General features: G+C 34.9%; 1 protein-coding gene across 6 annotated transcripts in view; it reads left to right on the forward strand.

Annotated features, from left to right (window-relative positions):
* The window catches only part of JMJD1C (jumonji domain containing 1C), a 339,678-nt gene that overhangs the window by 271,052 nt on the left and 44,381 nt on the right, over window positions 1–24,245 (forward strand). For 5 of the 6 annotated variants that reach the window (XM_080822676.1, XM_080822673.1, XM_080822678.1 and 2 more), the window contains 2 exons: window positions 20,153–20,258; window positions 23,254–23,378. In XM_080822676.1, the coding sequence (XP_080678802.1) occupies window positions 20,252–20,258; window positions 23,254–23,378 (132 nt within the window). In that variant the 5' untranslated portion in view covers window positions 20,153–20,251. Of the gene's footprint in view, window positions 1–19,374; window positions 19,568–20,152; window positions 20,259–23,253; window positions 23,379–24,245 lie in introns of those variants that run through there. The other variant, XM_080822677.1, reaches the window with a different exon arrangement.

Raw genomic sequence — 24,245 nt, forward strand, 5'->3', positions numbered from 1 at the left:
GATAGTTGCTGTTGTTGTTGTTTAATTTCATTTTTGAGTAATCTCTACATCCAGTGTGAGGCTAGATGAACTCATAACCCTGAGATCTAGAATCGCATGTTCCACCAACTGAACCAACCAGGCACCCATTTTAATTAATATAATAAAAATAATTTAGTTAGGGAACCTGGGTGGCTCAGTGGGTTAAAGCCTCTGCTTTCGGCTCAGGTCATGATCCCAGGGTCCTGGGATCGAGTCCCGCATCGGGCTCTCTGCTCAGCAGGGAGCCTGCTTCCTCCTCTCTCTCTGCCTGCCTTTCTGCCTACTTGTGATCTCTGTCAAATGAATAAATAAAATCTTTAAAAAAATAATTTAGTTAGCTTTTTTATTTAACATTGATATAATTGAACAAATAAAGCAAGATATGTAGTAATTTTCTTATGTTTTGATGTAAGAGGACATTTATATTAATATAGTATACCCCATTCTAAAATGCTTTTGGATGATTTAATCTGATAAATCCATATTCTGTTTATGATATCCATTCCAAATCTTAGAAACCATATTCCAGTGAACTGATAATAATTTGGCAAACAATTTTCTGTATTTAAAATAATAAAATAATTTCTTTTATTGGGGTTTCTTTCACTTTTTGCAGTCATATTTCTACTTTAATAAGTAAACTTTTGGAAACCCAGCAGAGTGTATAAAATTTTGATTCTACAAGTGCATGGATTGGAAAAAGGTTAAGTGGGAAAGGTTTGACAATAGGCAAATTCATCAATAGGCAAATTGATGAATTTGCCTTCTAGCCATGTGATTAGGGTAAATTACTTAATCTTCGAGTATTTTTCCTCATCTGTAAAATGAAGAGAATGTCAGACTAGCAAAGGGGTTGTTACAATTAAATGAAATCAACATTTCTGGCAGTTCTTTCAGTTAAAAAATGTTTTTATTTATTCTCACAAGTAAATATACTTACTCTTAAATTGATATTTTTTAGAGGCTAAAATAAATTTGTCCCATAAAATCATTTGCAGTTAATTTAAGACACAGTTATATTGAACCTAAGAATACTACTCATGTAGGATGACTGATGAATGGTAATGCCAACAGTTTAGAATCTTTAAGTTTGGGTTGTATAATGTTTTGAGAGGTAACAGATGTGACTATCATCATACTATCTTCATTTTGGTTAAATTTGAGTTAAGTTGCAAAGCCTAGTATTGAGTTAAGTTGCCTTTTTTGGAAGTGGCCATATAGAGATGAGTTTGTAAGAGTGAAGGGGCAGCTGGACCAAGATACATAAGTAATCTTTATGAATAATTGGGAACTGAGGAAGTTTGGTTTTTGTGTTCATTATATTGGTTTTCTTAAGTTGCTGTGTTGACTCAATACTTTAAAAATAGGCATTTAATGATCTAGCACAGTATCTGAAATGCCACCTCAAGTTTCTACAATGAATATAAAATACCTGTTTTATTTTACATGGGTGCTTTCTAAATTACCTTTTTAAAAAAGTCATTTATTTGTGTGTGTGTTCTTGTTAGTTTTTTTCCCTGGACATTAATCATCAAATGCATTGTAAAGTGTTTCTTTGTACCACAACCTCTCAGTGAAAAAAAAAAATTTCCCCTAGCTCCATGAAATGTAAATTTTATGACCATATTTATCAAAAATATATTATTGAATTAAAGATTTTTATTTTTGTTAATAGTTTTTTTTTTTTTAAGATTTTAAAATTTATTTGACAGAGAGACTGTAAGAGAGAGAACACAAGCAGGGGGAGTGGGAGAGGGAGAGGCAGGCTTCCTGCTTGTCAGGGAGTCCAACATGGGCCTTGATCCAGGACTGACTGAGATCATGACTTGAGCCACCCAGGCTCCCCTGTAAATAGTTTTTATAAGACGTTCAGCTGAACCATACTTAGTATAATCAAAAACTTAATAGAATTGCATTAAATAGCCGTTCTTCTTGTAGGCCTTTTCTTTTTTTCTTTTTAAAAGATTTATTTATTTGTCAGAGGGAGGGAGGGAGGGAAGGAGGGGAGTAAGCAGGAGTTGCAGGCAGAACAGGCAGACAGGCAGAGGGAAAAGCAGGCTCCCAGACAAGCAGGAAGCCCCATGTGGGACCCTGGGATCAGGACCCCAGCCAAGGCAGATGCTTAACTGACTGAGCCACACAGGCATCCTTTTTTATAGACTTTTAACTCTATTTTTTAGAATAAATTTTAAGTAGCTATGTTTTTAAAAGTTTGTTGTGTTTTTTTTTAATAATTCTTACAAAATTATGTAAGGAGTTTGTATCATAATCAGGGTATTAAGAGAATTTTTTTTTAGTAATTCTTACAAAATTATGTAAGGAGTTTGTATCATAATCAGGGTGTTAAGAAACTACAAAGAGTATTTTCAGGTTTGTCAAAATCAGCAAAATGTCTGAACTAGCTAAGTTTCTATGGAATATACTCATTGTACTGAACTATCAGATTGTATTGTATTTGTTACTGAAACTAAGTTTCTTCAGCTGAAATGTCAATGTATAACAAAGGAAATTAGTATTAATATGAACAAATTGTTGACATCATTCTTTGCATTTTAAAATTAATTTCTTTTTATCATTATAGAAGAAATACATGTTCATTGCAAAATACTTTCAGAAAGGATATAAAAGTATAGCAAAAAAAGATACGTAATTTAGTTAGCTAAAGAAATTACTGTTAACATTTGGTATATAATTTCCTTATCTAGATACTCTAAAAATACACACACACAACATACATACATACATACATACGTATATCTTTATAATAGATTTTGATAGTAATGAAACACATCACTCTAATTCTGTAATGTTTTTCTCTTCCTATGTCATGAGCTTCTTTCCATGTCAATAAGTGTATATCTATAGAATCATTTTTACTAGCTTTATTGTGTTATATTTGTATAAGTATCTGATCAACTAAAAATTGTTTTTCTGTTTCAAAACACATAGACTCTTGTGCATGTATTATTTTGTTATTCATTCATCTATTTTTTTAGATTCTTTCAAAGTTAATTGTGTAAGAGTCTGTATTTTAAATGTATACATAGGTATGAATGACCTTGTTTTACAAAATCTCACACTACAGTAACAGGGATTTGGGGGGAAATGGTGTTGGTATAGATTGTTCAAAGCTTATGCAGATTTTGAATGAGGGTGAACATAAGCAATAATCTCCTAATAGTTTATTTCTAATAAAGTTAGGTAAATATAGTACTTTACCTTTAAGGAAAAGAGGAAGGTTGCTTGATATTAAGAATGTGTAAGGAAAAATTGAGATTGTGAGTTAAGGAATCAAAAGCAAAAGAAGATTGAGCAATGTAATCAATATGAATTTTTTTTTAAATTTTATTTATTTATTTGATAGACAGAGATCACAAGTAGGCAGAGAGGCAGGCAGAGAGAGAGGAGAAAGCAGGCTCTCCATGGAGCAGAGCGCCCGATGCGGAGCTCTATCCCAGGACCGTGGGATCATGACCTGAGCTGAAGGCAGAGGCTTTAACCCACTGAGCCACCCAGACGCCCCTCAATATGAACTTCTTCTTTTTTTTTTTTTTAATTTATTTTATTTATTTATTTTTTTAAGGTTTTATTTATTTATTTGACAGACAAAGATCACAAGTAGGCAGAGAGGCAGGCAGAGAGAGAGGAGGAAGCAGGCTCCCTGCTGTGCAGAGAGCCTGATGTGGGGCTCAATCCCAGGACCCTGGAATCATGACCTGAGCCCAAGGCAGAGGCTTTAACCCACTGAGCCACCCAGGCGCCCCTCAATATGAACTTCTAATTCAGCATGTAGTCACATTAAAAACTAAGAGAAGAAAGTGGAATTTGAAAAGTATTATGTCTAGTACTATGTTCAGCTTTATTTGTGTACTTAGCATTCAACCACTCATACTAGACTTACAAAAAAAATGGCATGTGAACCAGCATTACTTCTGTGTTTTACTAACTTTACCTATTTTTTCCAAGTCTCTGAGAACTAATTTGAATTATAGAAACACCGGTTGTTTCAGAATAGGATGTGTCATCAAGCTACCTTTCAGAAAAGTTTGTCTCCCATAGTTAGTGTTTATATACGTATACCTTTAATTTTTGCCTTGCCAACCTGGTGTCATAAATTTCTTAACTTTTCACAATTGATCAACCAAAATATTAGAATACATTTAAATTTTGTGGTTCCTGAATAATAGTGAAATGGACTTTTTTTCTTTTTCAGGGTTTTTCTCATATTTTTTGTGGAATACTTTTTTGTCATTAGCCCTATGTCTAACTGGGTGGTACACCTTATGATGTATAACAACTTTTTACATGTAAGAGAGCATTTATTTTACTATTATGATAATTATAGTATTTTTCCCAGCTTGGAACTATCAAATTTTATTTTTACCTTTTAAGAAAATGCTTTCAAATGATACCTTTATGAAATCAGTTGGTTTGGCCAGTAAAATTTTATTAACTTACGGATTACCTGGTTAATTCTAGGCAGTTGAAATAAAATGATAAATGAGAAACATCTTAAGATGCTTAGTGAAAGTCAAGGAAAAAGACAAAATTTTAAAACAAGATGATATTAAGTTAGGGTCATCTTCAAAACTATGAAAGAGCACTGAGAATATAGCAAATAGTTGTCCAAAGTTAATTTTTCAGGAAAGATTGAATTGTCTTTTCTTTCTTGTCCTTTGAATTTTTTCTAATTTCATTCACATATGCTTTTCATTTAAAAAAAAATTAAAAGAGGGATAGTATTTAATCATAACTCTACCACCAAGACACAGCTACCATTTTTTACACATTTCCTTCCAGGCCCAGGGCTTTACGTGCCCCGGGGGATTATTTAATTTAGGACTTTTTTTGTTTTGTTTTAGAGAGGGAGGCGTGGAGGGATAGAGGGAGAGAGAGAATCTTAAGCCAGCTTGATGCCCAGGGTGGAGCTTGAGGCTGACCCTGAGATTATGACTTGAACCAAAATCAAGAAGCGGATGCCTAACTGAATTAGCTACCTGTGTTCTCTATTTAGGATTGTTTAAATCTGGGGTCAGCAAACCATAGCCAAAAGCTAAATCTGACCCATTACCCTTTTTTTTTTTAACTGCTTAAAAACTTAAGAATGGCTCATTGTTTCAGCTGTTTGGGGACCAAAAAAAATCAAAGGGATAATATTTCATGCTGTGTTAAAATTAATAGGAAATTCAGATTCTGATGTTCGTAAATAAAGTTTTACCAGAATATATATGCATACTCATGTGTTCATGTGTTATTTGTGGCTTCATTTTGTGCTCAATTGGCAACATTGAGTACCAGAATATTGCTGCAAGTCCTAAAATACTTAGTCTCCATCCCTTTACATAAAAAGGCTATTGATCCGGCACCTGGGTGGCTCAGTGGGTTAAAGCCTCTGCCTTTGGCTCAGGTCATGATCCCAGAGTTCTGGGATCAAGCCCCCCATCGGGCTCTCTGCTCAGCTGTGTGCCTGCTTCCCTTCCTCTCTCTCTGCCTGCTTGTGATCTCTGTCTGTCAAATAAACAAATAATACCTTTTTTAAAAAAAAAAGCTATTGATCTTTCATGTAGATTCTGTTTTGTTTTTTAAGTTTAACTTTACCTTAGCTCTTTTGTTTGTTACTAAAAATTATGGTAATGGCAATATAATTCCCATACTGAAGGTACCATTTTTTATCCCCAGTGTCTGACATTTAGATGTTTGATTTTTTTTTTTTCCCCGTGTAAGTGCTGTGGTAAGTCTTTGTCTGCTTTTTGCATTTTTCTTAGAAGAAAAAAAATTTTAAGCAATCTCTGTACACAGTGTGGGGCAAGAACTCATAACCCTGATATCAAGAGTAGGTTGCTCCACCAGCTGAGCCAGCCAGGCACCCCAGAATTTTTTAGTAGTAGAATTATTATATCAAAGGGCATTAATACGTAAATTGCCTTAAATCCTGACAAGTTAGATAGACATCCACTTACGGATGGTAAGGTTATTATAGACTAGACAGAACAGGGATATTCAAAGGCAAGAAGATACAAAAGGAAAATAGTAAAATGTAATTGAAAGTGTGTACTTTGGGGTTCCTGGGTGGCTTAGGGGGTTAAGCCTCTCAGGGTCCTGGCATCGAGCCCTGCGTTGGGCTCTCTGCTCAGTGGGGAGCCTGCTTCCTTTCTCTCTATGCCTGCTTCTTTTTCTCTCTATGCCTGCCTCCCTGCCTACTTGTGATCTCTCTGTCAAATAAATAAATAAATTCTTTAAAAAATAAAGAAGGTGTGAACTTTAAGTCAAACTTCTGCTGTTCAAATCCATATACCACCCCAGCACTTGCAGCCTGCGTAACCCTGGACAAATCCAATCCACCTCTGCCTCGATTTCTTCTCCTTCCCGCCCCCCCCCCGAATATTTGTATTTATTTGAGAAAGAAAGAATACATAAGCGGGGGACGGGGGGTAGAGGGACAAGCAGACTTCCTGCTGAGCTCAGAGCCCAACTTGGGGCTTGATCCCAAGACCCCAGGACCATGACTTGAGCCAAAGCCAGATACCCAATGACTGAGCCACTCAGGCACCTCTCTGCCTTGATTTTTCATCTATAAAATGGGGATAGCAGTACTTACATCACAAGGTTATTTTGAGAATAAAGTTTATCACAGTGATCATTAATAGTAAATACTGATGAACTCTACAAGTAATTGTTAGAATAATTTAGGAAAGTAGTTTTTCCTGAAAGTGTATTGGGCGCCTTCAGTCAGTTAAGCATCTGCCTTTGGCTCAGTTCATGATCTCGGGGTCCTGGGATTGAGCCCTACAAGGGGTTTCCTGCTCAGCAGGGAGTCTGCTTCTCCCTCTGACTGCCCCCCCTCCCGTGCTCTCTCTCTCAAATAAGTAAGAAAAAAAGTTTTATTTATCTCTTTCTAGTTAGAAAAATAAGAAAAAGAAAGTTTTGTGATTGTATTTGTGATCTTTTGAGCCAATATATGGTATTTTTATTTTTATTTTTTAAAGATGAACTTAACTTATTTTAGAGAGAGAATGTTCATGCACACAGGCAGGGGTGGGAGGACAGAGGGAGAGGAAGAGAGACTCTTAAGCAGACTCCTCACTGAACATGGAGCTGGATGTGAGGCTCAGGCTCAAGATCCTGAGATCACAACCTGAAACACAAGAGTTGGGTGCTCAACCAACTGAGCCACCCAGGCAAGACAAGATACACAGTATTTTTAAAGCTGTATCTATTTACCTAGGTTTCCTTGGAGAGAATATTTTAATTCCAGTATATACATATAAATTTAGACCAATAATAATATTATGTTAAAATACTTTTATTTTAGTGAATTTTGTTTCCTTCCTATGTTTTTTGCGATTTGAGATTTGTCCTTTGATTAGAAATGATGTCTACAGCTTGATTCTATTTTATTTAGTGTATTTTTTTTTTTTTTAAGATTTTTGTTTATTTGAGAGAGAGAGAGATCATGGAGGGAGAGGGAGAAACCAACTCACTGCTGAGCAGGGAGCCTGATGCGGGGCTTGATCCCAGGACCCTGAGATCATGACTCAAGCTGAAGGCAGACGCCCAACCAACTGAGCCACCCAGACGTCCCTTATGTAGTCTCTTTTTCTTGGTACTAATATTATAAGCAGTGTTTTTGTCAGTGAGAATGATTATATTCTTATACCCAGAGAAATATATTTGATAAATAACTTAAGTTACCATTATACTGTGAAGAGTTTGAAAAACAGTAATGCTCAGGGTGCCTGGCTGGCTCAGTCAGTAAAGCATGCAATTCTTGTTCTTGGGGTCATGAGTTTGAGCCCCACATTGGGTGTGGACTTTACTAAAGAAAAAAAGATTTTTTTTAAAAAAGGAAAAACAGTAATATTCAGTATATTTTAATTTATATGGATAAACTGGATGCATTTTTTACTATAATGAATTCCAACCTTTTCTGAGTTGGGATTCTATTAAATGTTCAGTTTGTGGTTTTTTTCTTTTGTATTGATAATTTTTGGTGAAAGCCTTCAGGCCAGAGTCACTTTTGGAAATCAGAATGTGTCAAAATTAGCTAATGAGGAAAATTACTTAAAATGTTCAGTGGAAGTAGAGATCACTGTAGTTAGAACCTTTCTCATTTTAAAGGACATTTGCAATAATATTTGAATTCCTCAAAATTATGAATTGCCAGATATTTAAACAGAGGAAAGATTCTTTTTAAGTAAACAGAAAATAAACTGTGAAATTCATTCAGTGATGAAGGTATGTATAATGAAAATAATATTGGAATGTTTCACATTATCATATTTCAGTTGTTACAAATTTGGGAAATCATTAAGTCTAGAGAAACATAGAACTATACACATGAAATTAAAAAATCTTGAGATTTGAAAAATTTGGAATTTTTTCACTGTTTTTTTAGTTTCTCGCAGTATATACTACTCTTAAATTAATTCTACCATTTCCTTTTTAGTTACTAATGAGGTAAATAATGGCAAATAGTACCAGATGGAAGTTTTAAGGGGAGATTCCTAAAATATTTGGATTGATCTATAATGACTGGTTGGTTATAGTGGCAAAAAGCTTCAAGGTAGATTTTTGAGGATGATTCTTCTCTCTCCCAGTGGTTAAAACTCTGGGATCAAGCTACATTCAGGGTTTTATAGGTAAAGATAAATTATGTTATCACTGCGCAGGGCCACATATAGTTATATTATTTTTTTTTAACATTCACTCAGTAAAATTGCTTTTCTGAAACTAGGAACCATGAGATACAGTAAATATAGGCATGCATAGAAGATCCTGCAGATTCAGTTCCAGACCACTGCAGTAAACTGAATATTGCAATAAAGTGAGTTAAATGATTTTTATGGTTTCCCAGTGCATATAAAAGTTATGTTTACACTATACTGCAGTCTATTAAGTATGTAATAGCGGTATGTCTACAAAAGGTCAATGTACATAGCTTAATTAAAAAATACTTTATTGCTAAAAAAATGCTAGCCATCATGTTAGCTTTCACCCAGTTGTAATCTTTTTGCCGGTGGAAGGCCTTCCTCAATTTTGATGACTGCTGACTGAGCCCAGTGGTAGTTGTTGAAGGTTGGGCGGCAGTGGCAATTTCTTAAAATAAGACAACAGTGACTTTTGCCATATCGATTGACTCTGTTTCATGACTAATTTCTCTGTAGCATGCAATGCTGTTGGATACCATTTTACCCACAGTAAAACTTTCAAAATTGGAACCTCAGTAAACCCTGCTGCTGCTTTATCAGCTGAGTTTGTGTAATGTTATAAATCTTTGTTGTCAGCATGCTTCAGAGCATCTTCAGCAGGAGTAGATTCCATCTCAGGAAACCACTTTCTTTGTTCATCAGTAAGAAGCAACTCCTAGGGGCACCTGGATAGCTCAGTGTGTTAACCCTCTGCCTTCAGCTCAGGTCATGATCTCAGGGTCCTGGGATTGAACCTCAATCAGGCACTCTGCTCAGCTTCTCTGCCTACTTGTGATCTCTCTCCTTCTGTCAAATAAATAAAATCTTTTTAAAAAAAGAAGCAACTCCTCATCTTTTGAAGTTTTATCATGAATTGCAGCAATTCAGTCCCATCTTCAGTCTCCACTTCTAATTCTAGTTCTCTTGACTCTTTCCACCACATCTGCAGTTATTCCTCCACCGAAATTTTGAATCCCTGAAAGTCATCCATGAGGGTTAGAATCAACATCTTTTGAATTCTGTGAATGTTGATATTTTGATCTCTTACCATAAACCATGAAGGTTCTTAATGATATCTAGCATGATGAATCCTTTCCAGAAGGCTTTCCATTTGCTTTGTCCAGATTCATCAGAGGAATCACTATGGCAGCTATAGCCTTACAAGATAATATTTCTTAAATAGTTAAGATGTGACATTCAAAATGACTCCTTGATCTGTGGTTTGGAGAGTAGATGTTGGGTTAGCAGGCATGAAAACTACATAAAATGTACATCTCCAGATATCTTGGGTAACCAGGTGCATTATCAATGAACAGTAATATTTTGAAAGGAGTCTTTTTTCTGAGCTATAGATTTCAACAGTGGCCTTAAAATAACAATAAACCATGCTGTAAACAGATGTGCTGTCATCCAGGCTTTGTTCCATTTATAGAGTACAGAGTAGATTTAGCATAATTCCGAAGGACCATAGGATTTTCAGAATGGTAAATGAGCATTGGCTTTAATTTAAAGTCACCAGCTGCATTAGCCTCTAACAAGAGCATTTGCCTGTCCTTGGAACCCTTTTTTTTTTTTTTTTTAAATAAGATTTTGTTTATTTATTTGACAGAGATCACAAGCAGGCAGAGAGAAGTGGGAAATCAGGCTCCCTGCTGAGCAGAGAGCCTGATTGGGGGTTGGGGGGGGGCTTGATCCCAGAACCCTGAGATCATGACCTAGTCAAAGGTAGAGGCTTAACCCACTGAGCCACCCAGGCACCCCCCTGGAACCTTTGAAGTCAGGCATCAGCTTCTCTCTAGTTATCCAAGTTCTAGATGGTATCTCCAATAGAAGGCTGCTTCACCTAGATTGAAAATATGTTGTTGATTGTAGCCACCTTCATTAATTATCTAAGCTAGATCTTCTAGGTAACTTGCCGCAGATTCTATATCAGCACTTGTTTCACCTTGCCTTTTTTAGTATGGAGATAGTTTTTTCCCTTAAACCTTATTAACCAACCTCTGCTAGACTTTTCTTAGCTTTTTCAGCTCTCTCTCGGCTTTCATGGAATTGAAGAAAGTTAGGGCCCTGCCCTTGGGTTAGGCTTTGGTTTAAGGGAATGCTGTGGCGGATTTGAGCTTCTATCCAGACCACTCAGACTTTTTCCATATCAGTAATAAGACCATTTTGCTTTCTTATCATTCATATGTTCACTGGAGTAGCACTTTTAATTTCTTTCAAGAACTTTTCCTTTGCATCCACAAATTGGCTAACTGTTTTGCATAAAACACAGGCTACCTTTCAGCCTGTCTCGGTTTTGGCATGCCTTCCTAAGTTTAATCATTTCTAGTTGGATTTGAAGTGAGAGAAAAGTGACGTCTTTTCACTTGAACCCTTAGAACCCATGGTAGGGTTATTAATTGGTCTGATATCAGTATTGTTGTGTTTTAGGGAATAGGGAGGCCAGAGAAGGAAAGAGACTGGGAATGGCTGATTGGTGGAAAAAGTCAGAACACACACATTTATCAGTTGCATTTGCTGTCTTATATGGATGTGGTTCGTGGTGCCATAGAACAGTTACAGTAGTAATACCAGAGATCACTGGTCAGAGATCACCATAACAAACATAATAATGAAAAATTTAGAAATACTGCAGGAATTACCAAAATATAATACAGAGACATGAAGTGAGCTAATGCTGTTGGAGAAATGGCACTCATATAGATTTAATCTTCAATTTCTAAAGCACAATAAAATGAGGCATGCATGTAAAATGATTTAGAAAGATTTAAAAATTATTTTAAACAGGACAGCGTTAGAAAGGGGACATTCTAGAAGGGTGATTTATTTTAATATATATTATATACTGTAATATATCTATAAGAAGATTAAGACTATGGCAAAAACAAAACAAAAAACAAACAAACAAAAAAAAACTTCAGAAGAAACAGTGTAAAAGTAAGCCCTAAAAATAGAAGAAAGATTCTGTATTTTGTCTTAGGTGCTTGTAATTCATAACATAGTACCCACTTCTGGATTCACTGATGACCTCAGGTTTGCTCACTGATTTCTACAACCAGTCAGTGCCTTTATTGTGTTTGGCAAGAATTTCTAAGGGTACCGAGCTATTTGCAACAGGTCATTGCTTCTAAAGCTTGCATTTTTAAAAATTTATTATTATTATTTTTTTATTTGACAGAGATCACAAGTAGGCAGAGAGGCAGGTGGAGAGAGAGAGGAGGAAGCAGGCTCCCCGTTGAGCAGAGAGCCCGATGCAGGACTTAATCCTAGGACCCTGGGATCATGACCTGAGCCGAAGGCAGAGGCTTTAACCCACTGAGCCACCCACTGAGCACCCCTTGCATTTTTATTTTTATTTCAAGATTTTATCCATTTATCCATTTATCCATTTATCCATTCATTTATTTAGGGAGAGAGAGCATGAGCAGGAAGCAGGGGCAGAAGCAGGCTCCCAGATGAGCCAGGAGCCTGATGCTGGGCTCAATCCCAGGATCCTGGAATCATGACCTGAGCCTAAGGTAGCCGCTTAACTGACTGAGCCATCCAGTGCCTCCAAAAGCTTGCATTTTTAGAAGTATGGCTTGATTTCCATTGAAGTCAGTTTTCTCTAAAAAAAAAGTCATACAGATTAAGGAAGAAGATTGAGTGAATTTTATAAAGCAGCTTATTTCTGATTAAGGTATGTTAAGGTCTTACATAATGTTTTTTGTTTTTTAGTGTGAATATATTAAAGTCTCCAACACTCCTGACTGCAAAATATTGACGTTTTATGTATATACGGGGAATCAAGTAGTTCATAAATTATAATAATTTAAGCTTCTGTCTAAAGCTTAAAATTTTAGTAATAATAAATCCTATAAACTTTAGATTTTATCATATAATGTGTTGTAAAGAGTCGTCATCAAATTGATTCACAATTATGTTTTAGAAATGTCTTAGACATAAACAGGATTACCTTTATGTAACAAAAGAAAAAGAACAGGTAAATTATTTGAAAACTGTTGATCATTTATCCCAGTAGTATATGGAGGCAATTTTGTGGCAAGATGTGGTAACATTTTCTTCCTCCTCAACCCTAATTGTTATTTTTTTCAGAGTGACATATAGTTAGCCCTTGGAGGACAGAAAAAGACAAAGAATTAATGTGTGTGTATCCATCCATCCCTGTTTGGGTCCTTCCCTCCCGTTTTTTGTTTTTGTTTTTGTTTTTTTTCCGATGAGTGTTCTTTGGAGACCATACAATTAAGATTAATTTAATCTCAGGGCACCTGGGTGGTTCAGTGGGTTAAAGCCTCTGCCTTCGGCTCGGGTTACGGTCCCAGGGTTCTGGGATTGAACCCCGCGTCAGGCTCCTTGCTCTGTGGGGAGCCTGCTTCCCTCCGCCCCCCCGCCTGCCTCTCTGGCTATTTGTGATCTCTGTCAAATAAATAAATAAAATCTTTAAAAAAAAAAAAAAGATTAACTTAATCTCCCCTTACAGATATAGTTAAATTACCTTCTCGTGGGAAAAAAACTGTTTTCAATCTTAACTTCTAACCAGAAATTTTTAAAATGTGTCCCTTGTATGTTTATAATCTACCATTTATATGTTTATAAACTACCATTGTGAATATAGCTAAGTATTTCAATTGTATTTACGTTTCTTATTTCATGGAAAGGATAAAACATTTAGTTCTAGAATCCTATACTGTTTGTAGAACCTTCCAGATATTAGATAATTTATTATTTTGTTACGTTCTTGAGATGATGATGCTATGAGAATGGATGGTATTGAAAACATGAAAAATATGGGAAACTGTGGTGGTGTTTTCATTTTATGCATAAACTTTTTTTTTCTTTTTGAGATTTTATTTATTTATTTGAGAGAGATGGCGTGAGAGAGAGATGGTGGTGGAGAGGGAGAAGCAGTCTGTCCATCAAGCAAGGAGCCTGATGAGGGCTCAATCCCAGGACCCTGAGATCGTGACCGGAGCCAAAATCAGCCGCCCAACCAACTGAGCCACCCAGCCACCCCAGAAAAGTTATTTTTAGAGAAAAAACATAAATATATCAAAATAGTTCTTGTGGGTGTGTTGACTGAAATTGGTTTGTTTGGATCAATGTGGGATAAAGACCATTCATCACTTTTAAAATTTTTGTTTCTAAGTAAAAATAAAATGAATGCTGAGAATATTGCTTAAAAATTATAAAATATTGAAATGTTGGAGTTTGCTATTTTCCCTTTTACAAGAGAATAATTTTTTAACCAATAAAAAATACACCTAAACATTATTTAAAATGTTGAACATCACTCCCATTTCCAGAACTGTTTACTGATTAATGGTATTAATTGAAAGCAGAATTTCATTGTATTGACTATTTATATCATTTCTATTAAGAAATTATTAGAAATGAGGGGCACCTGGGTGGCTCAGTCACTAGGCATCTGCCTTGGGCTCCGGTCATGATTCTGGGGTCCTGGGGTCTTGCTCCGCATCGGTCTCCCTGCTCAGCAGGGAGCCTGCTTCTCCCTCTCCCACTCCCCTTGTTTGTGTTCCTTCTCTCTGTGTGTCTCTGTTAAGTGGGTGAATAAAATCTTAAAAAGAAAAAAATTATTAGAAATTAGTCTTTTCCCACATGGTTTCAGAACATAAATAAGTGAGCCATAAGGAGCGTATATCACATTATTTCCTTGATTATACGAATGAGGCAAGAATTGTATGGATAATAGAAAACATTAGCCCATTTTCTCTTTATGCCATTTGAATCTTTATAATGTATTTTGTTTTTTGAAAGATAGAAATTCTATTTTTTTTGTTTGTTTAAATCATAGTCTCAATTCTAGGCTTCTGAATTAACCAAAACCAAGAAGGAATTATGAAAACATGATCTATTGATTTTAATTACGTAAAATTTTTATATATCAACATTATGTATGTAGGGAAATTTAAAAATTAATCTTTGACGTTCTTCATAAATCAGACATATGAAACATAGGGTTTTTTAAAAATTAAAAAAAAATATTTTTTATTCTCATTCCAGTACTTCTTTGGGGAAATACGAACATAAATAAAATGTAAAGAAAACCCATCTCTATGCTTTACCTGGAAGTAAAATCAGAAATCTCCTTAATATTTTTCCTCTCTACCTTCATATTCCAGTAGAAATTGTATTTTCACATCTGCCACAATTTATTATTTCACAGAAAAATACAAGCCACACAGAATTTTACTTGGTGTGGACACAAATGGAATTAACATTTACAGCATCAGGGTTTTTTTTCCCTTTAGTAAATCTTTTGTTTTTATGCTACCTATAAGAGATATACTTTATTTATTTATTTATTTAGTTGACATAGAATGTATTATTTGTTTCAGGGGTATAGGTCTGTGATTCATCAGTCTTATATATAATACCAGTGAAGCATAAGATTAATATTGGAACACTATATTTAGGAAAATTCTTATTTTTCAATGTGTGTACCTGTTTTCACCCTCCTGTGAAGTTCACAGATGTGGTTGGTACCAGTCTTGGTATTTGATGAGTATAATCCTCATCGACCTAAGAGAGTAAACCTTATGTTTCAAAGTGGGTGATTTTTCTACTTCAAAAACAGATACATTATTATATTTGGAAGGCTGAACATAGTACAGGAATACATCAATATCTTTTTTCTTTAATTATTAATGAAAGGGTTTAGTCATTGAGTTACTTTCCTGTGCTCATGAATATATATGCATAAATATTCATAACATATATGTGTATCTATAATCATTCCATTATATTCCATATATGTGTACATATGTACATATATATGTGTGTGTGTATGCACATATATAATGCAGCCATTTATGGAAACAGAGTTTGTAGTCAATTTGCCATCACATTGCATTGCTTTGATGAGAAGTTTTTAATCTCGCTTTACACCAGTAATTTATTTGTTCTTATTTTAAATTATGGGTAGACAGACCACCACCACAGGCCAAATCCAACCTGCCTCCTGTTTTTATAAAGCCTTTTACTTTTTTTTTTTTTCCATTTTGCTCGTAAGATATGTAGGCCTTTTGCATTTTTAAACAGGAAAAAAGTCCTAAGAAAAATAATACATCATAACACCTGAACATTCTGTAAATTCAAGCTTCATAGAATGCCAATGAATAGTTAGTAGAATACAGCCATGCCCGTTCATTTATATATTGTTTATGGTATTCTTTGGCAACTTTTGGTACTACAATTCAGAGTTGAGTCCTTACAGTAGAGATAGTATGTTCTTGAAAGTCTAACTTATTTATTCTCTGGCCCTTTATAGGAAAAGTTGGCAGACTTTTTTGCTAATCCTTGGTTTAAATCATGAAAATATATGGAAGCTGTCATTGGTAGATTTAATTAAACTGCAGATGGTTTAGACAACTGCTATTTGAAGATCTTTTTAGTGGTTCTTAGACTAAGTAGGTTTCCTGTTCCAGTAAATCCTTACTAACAAAGTGGATTCATTTATAAGTTGTACAGGAATTGCTATGATAGTAGTGGGTGTCACTCTTGACCTGTATGGACTTAACATTCATGTTTTGAACTATTAGTTAGCAACCCCAGGGATCTAAGGACAAGCAATCATTTGTAGTTTTGCTAAAGTGTGAGTTTAAATCATGACTGTGGGAAAATGGCATGGCAATGCATGTTTAATCACCTAACCTGATATTCAAGATACAGGTAGTTACTTTTATGATAACTCTTAATAAAATACAGTCAAATGTGATTTTTTATGGGGAAATTTATGTAATATGAAGGGATTTAAGAGGTCATGACAAAGGTCAAAGATTTTATTGCAGGGAGAAAAATCATTCCATTACTAAGCCACATAACAGTAAAAGCAGGTATTAGGTTATTGTTTATTAGAAATTGTCCAAAGTGAGAGAAAGTTGGTTTCGAAATACTTCTTGTGTTCTAAAATGAAAGTGCTATTCTAAGGGGCACCTGGGTGGCTCAGTCAGTTAAACATTTGCCTTCTGTGCAGGTCATGATCCCAGATTCTGGAATCGAGCCCCTAGTCAGACTCCCTGCTCAGTGGGGAATCTGCTTCTCCCCCTGCCCCTCCCCCTTGCTCATGTGCTCTCACTCTCTTGCTCATGCTCTCTTCTCCCTCTCATAAGTAAATAAAATCTTAAAAAAACAAAAACAAAAGTGCTATCCTAGACATCAGTTAGGACTTTAGAGCAAATCTCTGACAGCTCTTAAGCCATTTAGCTCAGTCACCTAGATAGAAACTAATAGCTGGTATATTATTCTCTAATTCAAGCCTCTATTGGCTTTTCTGTCAGTAGTTGCATCCAGAGAATATATGACATAAAGAAAATATTTGTTGAACCAGTAAGAAGCACTTTGTCATAGTAAGACAAATCATTCCCTTATTATCTTAGAAAATTTGTTACATGTATTATGATCACACTGTCATAATATTCCTATCATTAAACCTAGTCAGGACTGTCTAAATTATCTTAGTGCCATAATCTTACTTTTTTATACTATTGTAATTGTTACTTCTTTTCCTTTGAACTGGAATGAAGTAGAGAATCACCTAAAAAATAAGGTTAGTACAGTAGTCTTACTATCCAGAATACAATACAGACTATAATAGAAATACAGGAGCACCTGGGTGGTTGAGTCAGTTAAGCGTTCAACTCTTGATTTCTGCTCAGATCATGATCTCACAGATGTGGGATCAAGCTCCGCATTGGTCTCCACATTCAGTGTGGAGCCTGCTTGAGATTCTCTCTCTCCATCTCCCTGTGCACCTCCGCCGTTTGCTCACACACTTTCTCTCTCTCTTGAATAAATAAATAAATAAATAAAAAGAAATACCTATTACTTACAGAGCGCTATTCATAAAGAAGTACTTCAGTAACAATGTGGCTATCGTATGCTTGGGTTTTAATTGATTTAGTACTATCGTGGATAATTCAGAATTGGATATATTAAGAAAATTAGTTTCAGTTATTTTTAAAAGTCTTACTAGGAAAACGTATTCATTAAGGTGGAAAGAGGCAGATATAGATGCTTTGTAGATGAAGAAATTGATATTTAGAAATTTGAACTTCTATAAAGTCATTTCAGTAAATACATTTACGTTACCAGTTTGTTGTTGTTGTTGTTGTTGTTTTAAGATTTTATTTATTTGAGAGGGGGACAGAGGAGGAGGAGCAGACTCCACACTGAGCAGGGAGCCTGACTCTGGGCTGGATCCCAGGACCCTGGGATCATGACCTGAGCTGAAGGCAGGAGGAGCCTGGACTCCTGATCTCAGGGTTGTGAGTTCAAGCCCCTTGTTGGGTATAGGGAGTGCTTACAAATAAAATTTTAAAGAAAAAGAAAGAAAGTGAATGGGTCATTGTTGAGGAAGTATTTGTATGTTTAGTGATCTTGGAAATGTAGCCCATTATCTTAACTTTTTAAATAAATAATATATAAATAAATGTTGAACAATTTTTTTTTATCCCAATAGGTTTTTGGTTTTTTTTTTTAAATACATAAACTCTACACCCAATGTGGGGCTTGAACTCATGACCCCAAGATCAAGCATCACATGCTCTACCAACTGAGCAGTGAGGCACCTGTAATTCCAATACTTTTAAACTGTAAAATATGAATACAGGAGATTGGTTTTATAGAGCATACCTGTACCTGTCTACAAAGTATTGTCAGTGCTGCTTTAATAGCAATTCATTAAACCCTTCCACCCCACTGACACCCACATGATTGTGTGGTTTTCTAGACAAATGCCCATCTTTTTGCCAGTTAAATGTCTAGAATAAGAGAAGAATGGTTGTAATAAAGGTAGGTGTTTAGAGAAGACTCATAACTACAGAAACAAAATCAGAATGCAAATGTTTTAAGGAGTATAGGGTAGGAAGGTGATTGGGCTTACGTTTGTTTAACTTAAAGAAGTTAAGCTTGGATCTGTATGTGGAAGTTAAAGTAAGAAAGAACTTGATGGCTGGTCAGAGCTGTCTGGGAATGGTAATGGTTTTCCTTGGGAAATAGAATGTTTCCTGTGTTCTATCATAGACACACCTGGCATGCATCAAGAGGCTTACAGTCTGAACTTTCCCTTGTATTTTCTCTTCGTAAGATGATGAGGTTACTTGAATGGGCAGTGCATACATTATTAAAGGGGTGTGGAGAAAAGGGATTGTAGAAAGTTTCTTTACTATGGACACTTTTCCCCCCAGATGACAGATTTTACCTACTTTTGTATGATACTTTCCCACTCCAGTATTTCCTTCAATAAAGTAGCATTTCTATATATTTTCCAGGGAATATAGTTGTTAACTTTGAAGTCCTTTATTTCTTCCTCTTGGTGTTTGCTAGGTATAAATGATGTATCAGGGTATTCACCACACTATTATTGTAAAAATGCTTATTAGTCCCTTACAGTAGTGATAAGATGAGAAGAAGAAGCTTTATTTAGGATAAACTTTAGAGTAGAAGAGTGAAGTATGACCTACATGATTAGGGGTCCTTCTTTGTACTCTTCAGATACTTTTTGACTTTTCCAAATTGCCACATTATTTTAATTCACCAGACAGAATTTCCTTCACTTAGCTCCCTTCTGTTCACTGGTTTCCATGATCTGCCAGTCCACTTTTATAAGGGCCCCCAATTGACAGTGCTGCTTTGTTGTTCTTCCCAGCTCTACTCTAGGGCTCCTGCCGCTGATCTCAAATGCAGGAGCAGCAGAGGTGCTTTGAGAGAGAGAGAACAGAATGTCAAAGAGTCCAGCGGGGGACCAACAGATTGTGGGAAACCATGTGACTGTGTGATTCACATCTCCAAGGAGAGAGAACCGGTTGTTTCTGTGTCTAGAGGATAATACCATCAATAATGTAATTTTGATTGCCTGGATGCTTTGACACTGGCTTGAAAAAATAAAACTTAGCAGTAAAGTTACTGGTCAGATGAGTTTGAGTAGAACTGAATTAGAAGACATTTAAATCAAGATAGTAGATAATGACTTTCGTAGTTTAAAACTCAAACATTGTAGGCATTATGGGAAGAGAGAGAATTCATCTATGTGTATATGTATTGTCACTAAAATATTCACCTTGATTCTTTTGCTACCAACCTTAGATGACCTGATGCTATTTGGTTTGTATATTGCTTCTCATCGTGAAACTCTTAAAAATATGACTTATCTAAGGCCACACTTAAAGTTAGAAAACACATTAGTAAATTTCAGATTTTTGTCTTTAGGACATTGTTGTCAAGGATCAAATCTTACCACGGGTTAATTTCTTATGCTCTGTTATTATGTAATTGCTAATGAACTATATAACTTAATGAATTTGTGTTTTTGCATATATTTAGATAAAGGAATTTTCTTCAATCCTTAGAAAATATAGGAAGGAGAGTTTGTAACATTAATGTTAGGACAGCATAACATGGACCTTTCTTTTAATCTGTAATTCTAGGACGACATAGACAGCTTAAACCCAGTTCTCAGGGACAACCCGCAACTTCAGGAAGAAGTGAAAGTCTGGGTAAAGGAACAAAAGGTTCAGGAGATTTTTATGCAAGGTAACTACTTTGAAGTTATGCATTAAGGTTTTTTTTGGAACTGGGCAGTTTTTCATGTTTGGTTTTGTTTGTTCAGTTACATGCAATGTTAATAGAAGACCAGTTTAATATTTTGAGTTCTGTCCAGTCCAGGGAGAATAATAGAAAAATCATAATTTCAGTAGAAAGTTGATAACTTCACCAGTTTACTACCTAACAGGAGCTAACTGACTGGCGTGAAATTATAACCACACACAGGTGTTTTGTTGATAGGAAAATTTCCATATTACAGAAAACAGTTAGGTGTGTCCTTCCTGGAGAAAGAAACATTGTTTGCAGTAGAGGATTGCCCAAAGCCAAAATTAATTTCCTTTGAAGAATGCTGTTAGTATCTGATAAAAGTGCTATTTCAGTTCACCTACTTTAGCAATGACCATAATACTAGTTATAGTTTTGTTTCCTTTTTTTAGTAAGTTATATATTTGTCTATAATATGTGACTTCCAAATCAGTGAGGTTTTATGTAATTCCTAGTGATTTCTTTTTCTGTCAGTAGAATCATTTATTGTAAGCTTTTTTTTTGTAAATCGAATTGAAACTGGGAGTAGTATGGTTTGAAGTACTGATATTTTGTTGAATGTTTTTAAAAAGGAATTTTGTTGTTAAATACTCATAGTCAACTTCCATGTCATTTAATTTCAGCATTAATAATCTCTAAGGTGTGGTGGCAGTGGCTCTTTTGCTCTTTTGCTTTTTTAATGGGTATTTATAGCAGCAGATCATCTACTTATTAAATTCTTCTTAGGCTAAATATTCTTTAAAATTTAATACAGAGAATATGAAAAATGTACAGAAATAGAATATTTCAGTAAACTTCCATGTGCCTATCTTCCAGGCCCAACAACTGTGGTCCTGCCCCCATCCACACTATTGTTTACATCCATCAAATTTCAGACATCAAATTCCATCTATTTTTTTTTTTAGAGATTTTATTTATTTATTTATTTATTTGACAGAGAGGGAGATCACAAGTAAGCAGAGAGGTGGGGGGGAGCAGGCTCCCTGATGAGCAGAGAGCCCGATGCGGGGCTCGATCCCAGGACCCTGAGACCAAGACCTGTGCTGAAGGCAGAGGCTTAACCCACTAAGCCATCCAGATGCCCCTAATTCTATCTATTTCTTTTTTTAAGATTTTATTTATTTATTTGAGAGAGAAAGAGAGAGAGAGAGTGTGAGAGAGCATGAGAGGGGAGAAGGTCAGAGGGAGAAGCAGACTCCAGGATCACGACCTGGCCTGAAGGCAGTTGCTTAACCAGCTGAGCCACCCAGGTGCCCCAGTTCTATCTATTTTTAAACAAAGCCACCATACCATTATTATGCCCCCCAAATTAATATTTCTTTAATATGAAATACTGGATACTCAGGTTCAAATTTCCATTTATTTCATAAATGCATTGAATGATTTTTAATAGGATTGACTGATTTTTATTATTATTATTATTCATTTATTTATTTTAAATCAGGGGATCTAAAAGAATGTCCACAGTTTAATTGGTTGATATGTCCCATCACTTTTTTTCCTCCTTTCTTTGAAATTTGTTGAAGATACCAGGCTAATATTTTCTTTAGCAATTTTTATTTCCTTATCATATTCTTAGAGGTGAAAAATTGAGGTGGTATAGTTCCTGTCCATCCTAAGCAGAATTACTATATGTGGCTGCCTCCAAATTTTGTTTTGTGGTAAGAATAAGACAGTTAAGAATTGAAAATTGTGCCAGTGGAATTTGAAAATTGGTCATGTTTGGAGATACTCTGTAAGCTTTTGCTATAATACATTTTTAGAGTCTTTTATTCTTCCATAGTTAGAAAAGACTAGAGTTTGTATAATTGATTATCATGGCGCTGAATATATTTAATTTGTAGGTCAAATGGAATATTTTCTACACATTTGTTAATTGACTTATAGCCTGATACTGGCAGAGATTTTTTTTTAAACTGGTAAATAAATATTAAACTATTAATTGGTATGTTAAATGGCTTGTAACTGTCAAAGAAAGCATCAACCTAGGAATCAGAAAAATAGATTCATTCCTAGCTTTTTCACTTAAAATTTAATTTAACCTAGCAACCTGACTTTCTTAATTTTTATAAAAGGAAAAATGATATTAATTGAAGGAGATTAAATAAGCACTAGCACTTTTTGAGAGCACTTTGTAAATTGTTCACATGTAATATTATCATCAAGGTGATGACAGTATTTTCTACCCCACCCCTCACAGTTCTTGTTAAATTTCAAGTATCAGCTATCATTCTAGTACTTGAATTGAAGAAATTTTTATCTTCCATTATTCTCTCCCCTGAGTTTTTTTTAAATAGGCGTATTTGAATATATGCGGGTACATATCTTTTATTATTTAATCCTTCCCTTTAAAAAGTGAGTTTAATCCAAAAGTACATGATATTTCTTTATTTAAAAAAAAATTTTAGTGCCATATTTCTAATTCACTTAACAGTCTCTGTATGTTGTAAGACTTTGGCAGCTTTTTCTGGTTCTCACAGAAGAATTAATTAATAGTTGTTATGGTAGAGTTTTGGCAACTTAGAAAATTCAGATAGTAAATTCCAAATTACCTTTCCATTTCAGCCAAGTAGTAGTCCTGTATGTACCCCAAACCTATTGAGTAGCTTTGCAACCTTGTGACTTTCTAGACCATGCTAATTTTATATTTTGTACTTAACTCATGATCCCAAAAACATTCTTTCTGACTTAAAGTACTTTATTTCTATTGAGTTAGGAGATATATGTGTAGTAGAGTGTGTTCAATGTTAACTTCACAGTGATCTGGCTCTGAAGTATGTATATATCACTTCTAATACATTTTTTTGAAAACTGATACTTGAATAGGATTATTACTCATCTATCACAAAGCTCATGTTTCTCCTAAAAAGTAATCCTTCAATGAAAATGTCTCCATTTAAGATACCCCTATTTTCTTGTGTGTGTGTGTTTTTTTAAGGTCCTTATTCCTTAAATGGCTACAGAGTGAGAGTATATAGACAAGACTCTGCCACCCAGTGGTTTACTGGCATAATTACTCATCATGATCTCTTCACTCGCACCATGATCGTTATGAATGATCAGGTAAATAGTCCAATTAATATTTTTGGTGAGATATTGATAATTCAGATATGGTTCAGCAGGTTAACACTAAATAATTTTCGTCTCTAGGTTTTTTTGTAGTCAGACATTCCTAATAAGTTTAATGTTAGAGGTCACTTTAGGTCACAGGGAGATTAATGATGACAAATTTATTTCAACAATGATTAAGTCCAAAATAGAAGCATCAAATTCTAATTGATTAGTCTTTTTTTTTAATCCTTAAGTCAACTAAAATTTTTTCTTAAAATCTTGTTTTTTCTGTCTCCAGTAATAAAAAAATTTCCCAAGTGATCGCTTTTCACTAATGAAAACTAATGCACACCACTGTAGGTCTTATCATATCAGGTTTCATAGCTCGTGTGCTCCCTTAAGTTTTATGGTGAGTATTAAGGACACAAAATTCTTATGAAGTTTTAAAGAACAATGTGAATGTCTTGATTTTTAAATCTTTCAAAGCTGTGGGTTATTTACCAAAAAGGAAAAAAAAAGAAATTTATACCTTCCAAATTGAGTGCCCCATTGAAAACAATCCAAATGCTTTGGGTTAAAATTTTAGCCAAAATGCTGAATAAATTATATTGTTTGGTTGTATTTAATTATTTTCCTAAAAGTGTGACAAACATCTCAGGGAAACTTAGAATTGCCTTTCGTTAAAGTAGTTGCTTCTTTAACCTGTCTTTTTAAAATTACTATTATTTGTATTCATTTGCACATTTTTTGTCATTTTCTTCTTAAACTCTACTTTCTTAGTTTTATTTTCTAGCTGGTTTTTGGAAACTACTTCTTATTGTTGAAATACATTTTGTGACTTGGTATTATACTGCTGATTAATTCTTATCCTTGTTTTTA

Source organism: Martes martes, assembly GCF_963455335.1.
Source record: "Martes martes genome assembly, chromosome: 14".
Classification (NCBI taxonomy): domain Eukaryota; kingdom Metazoa; phylum Chordata; class Mammalia; order Carnivora; family Mustelidae; genus Martes; species Martes martes.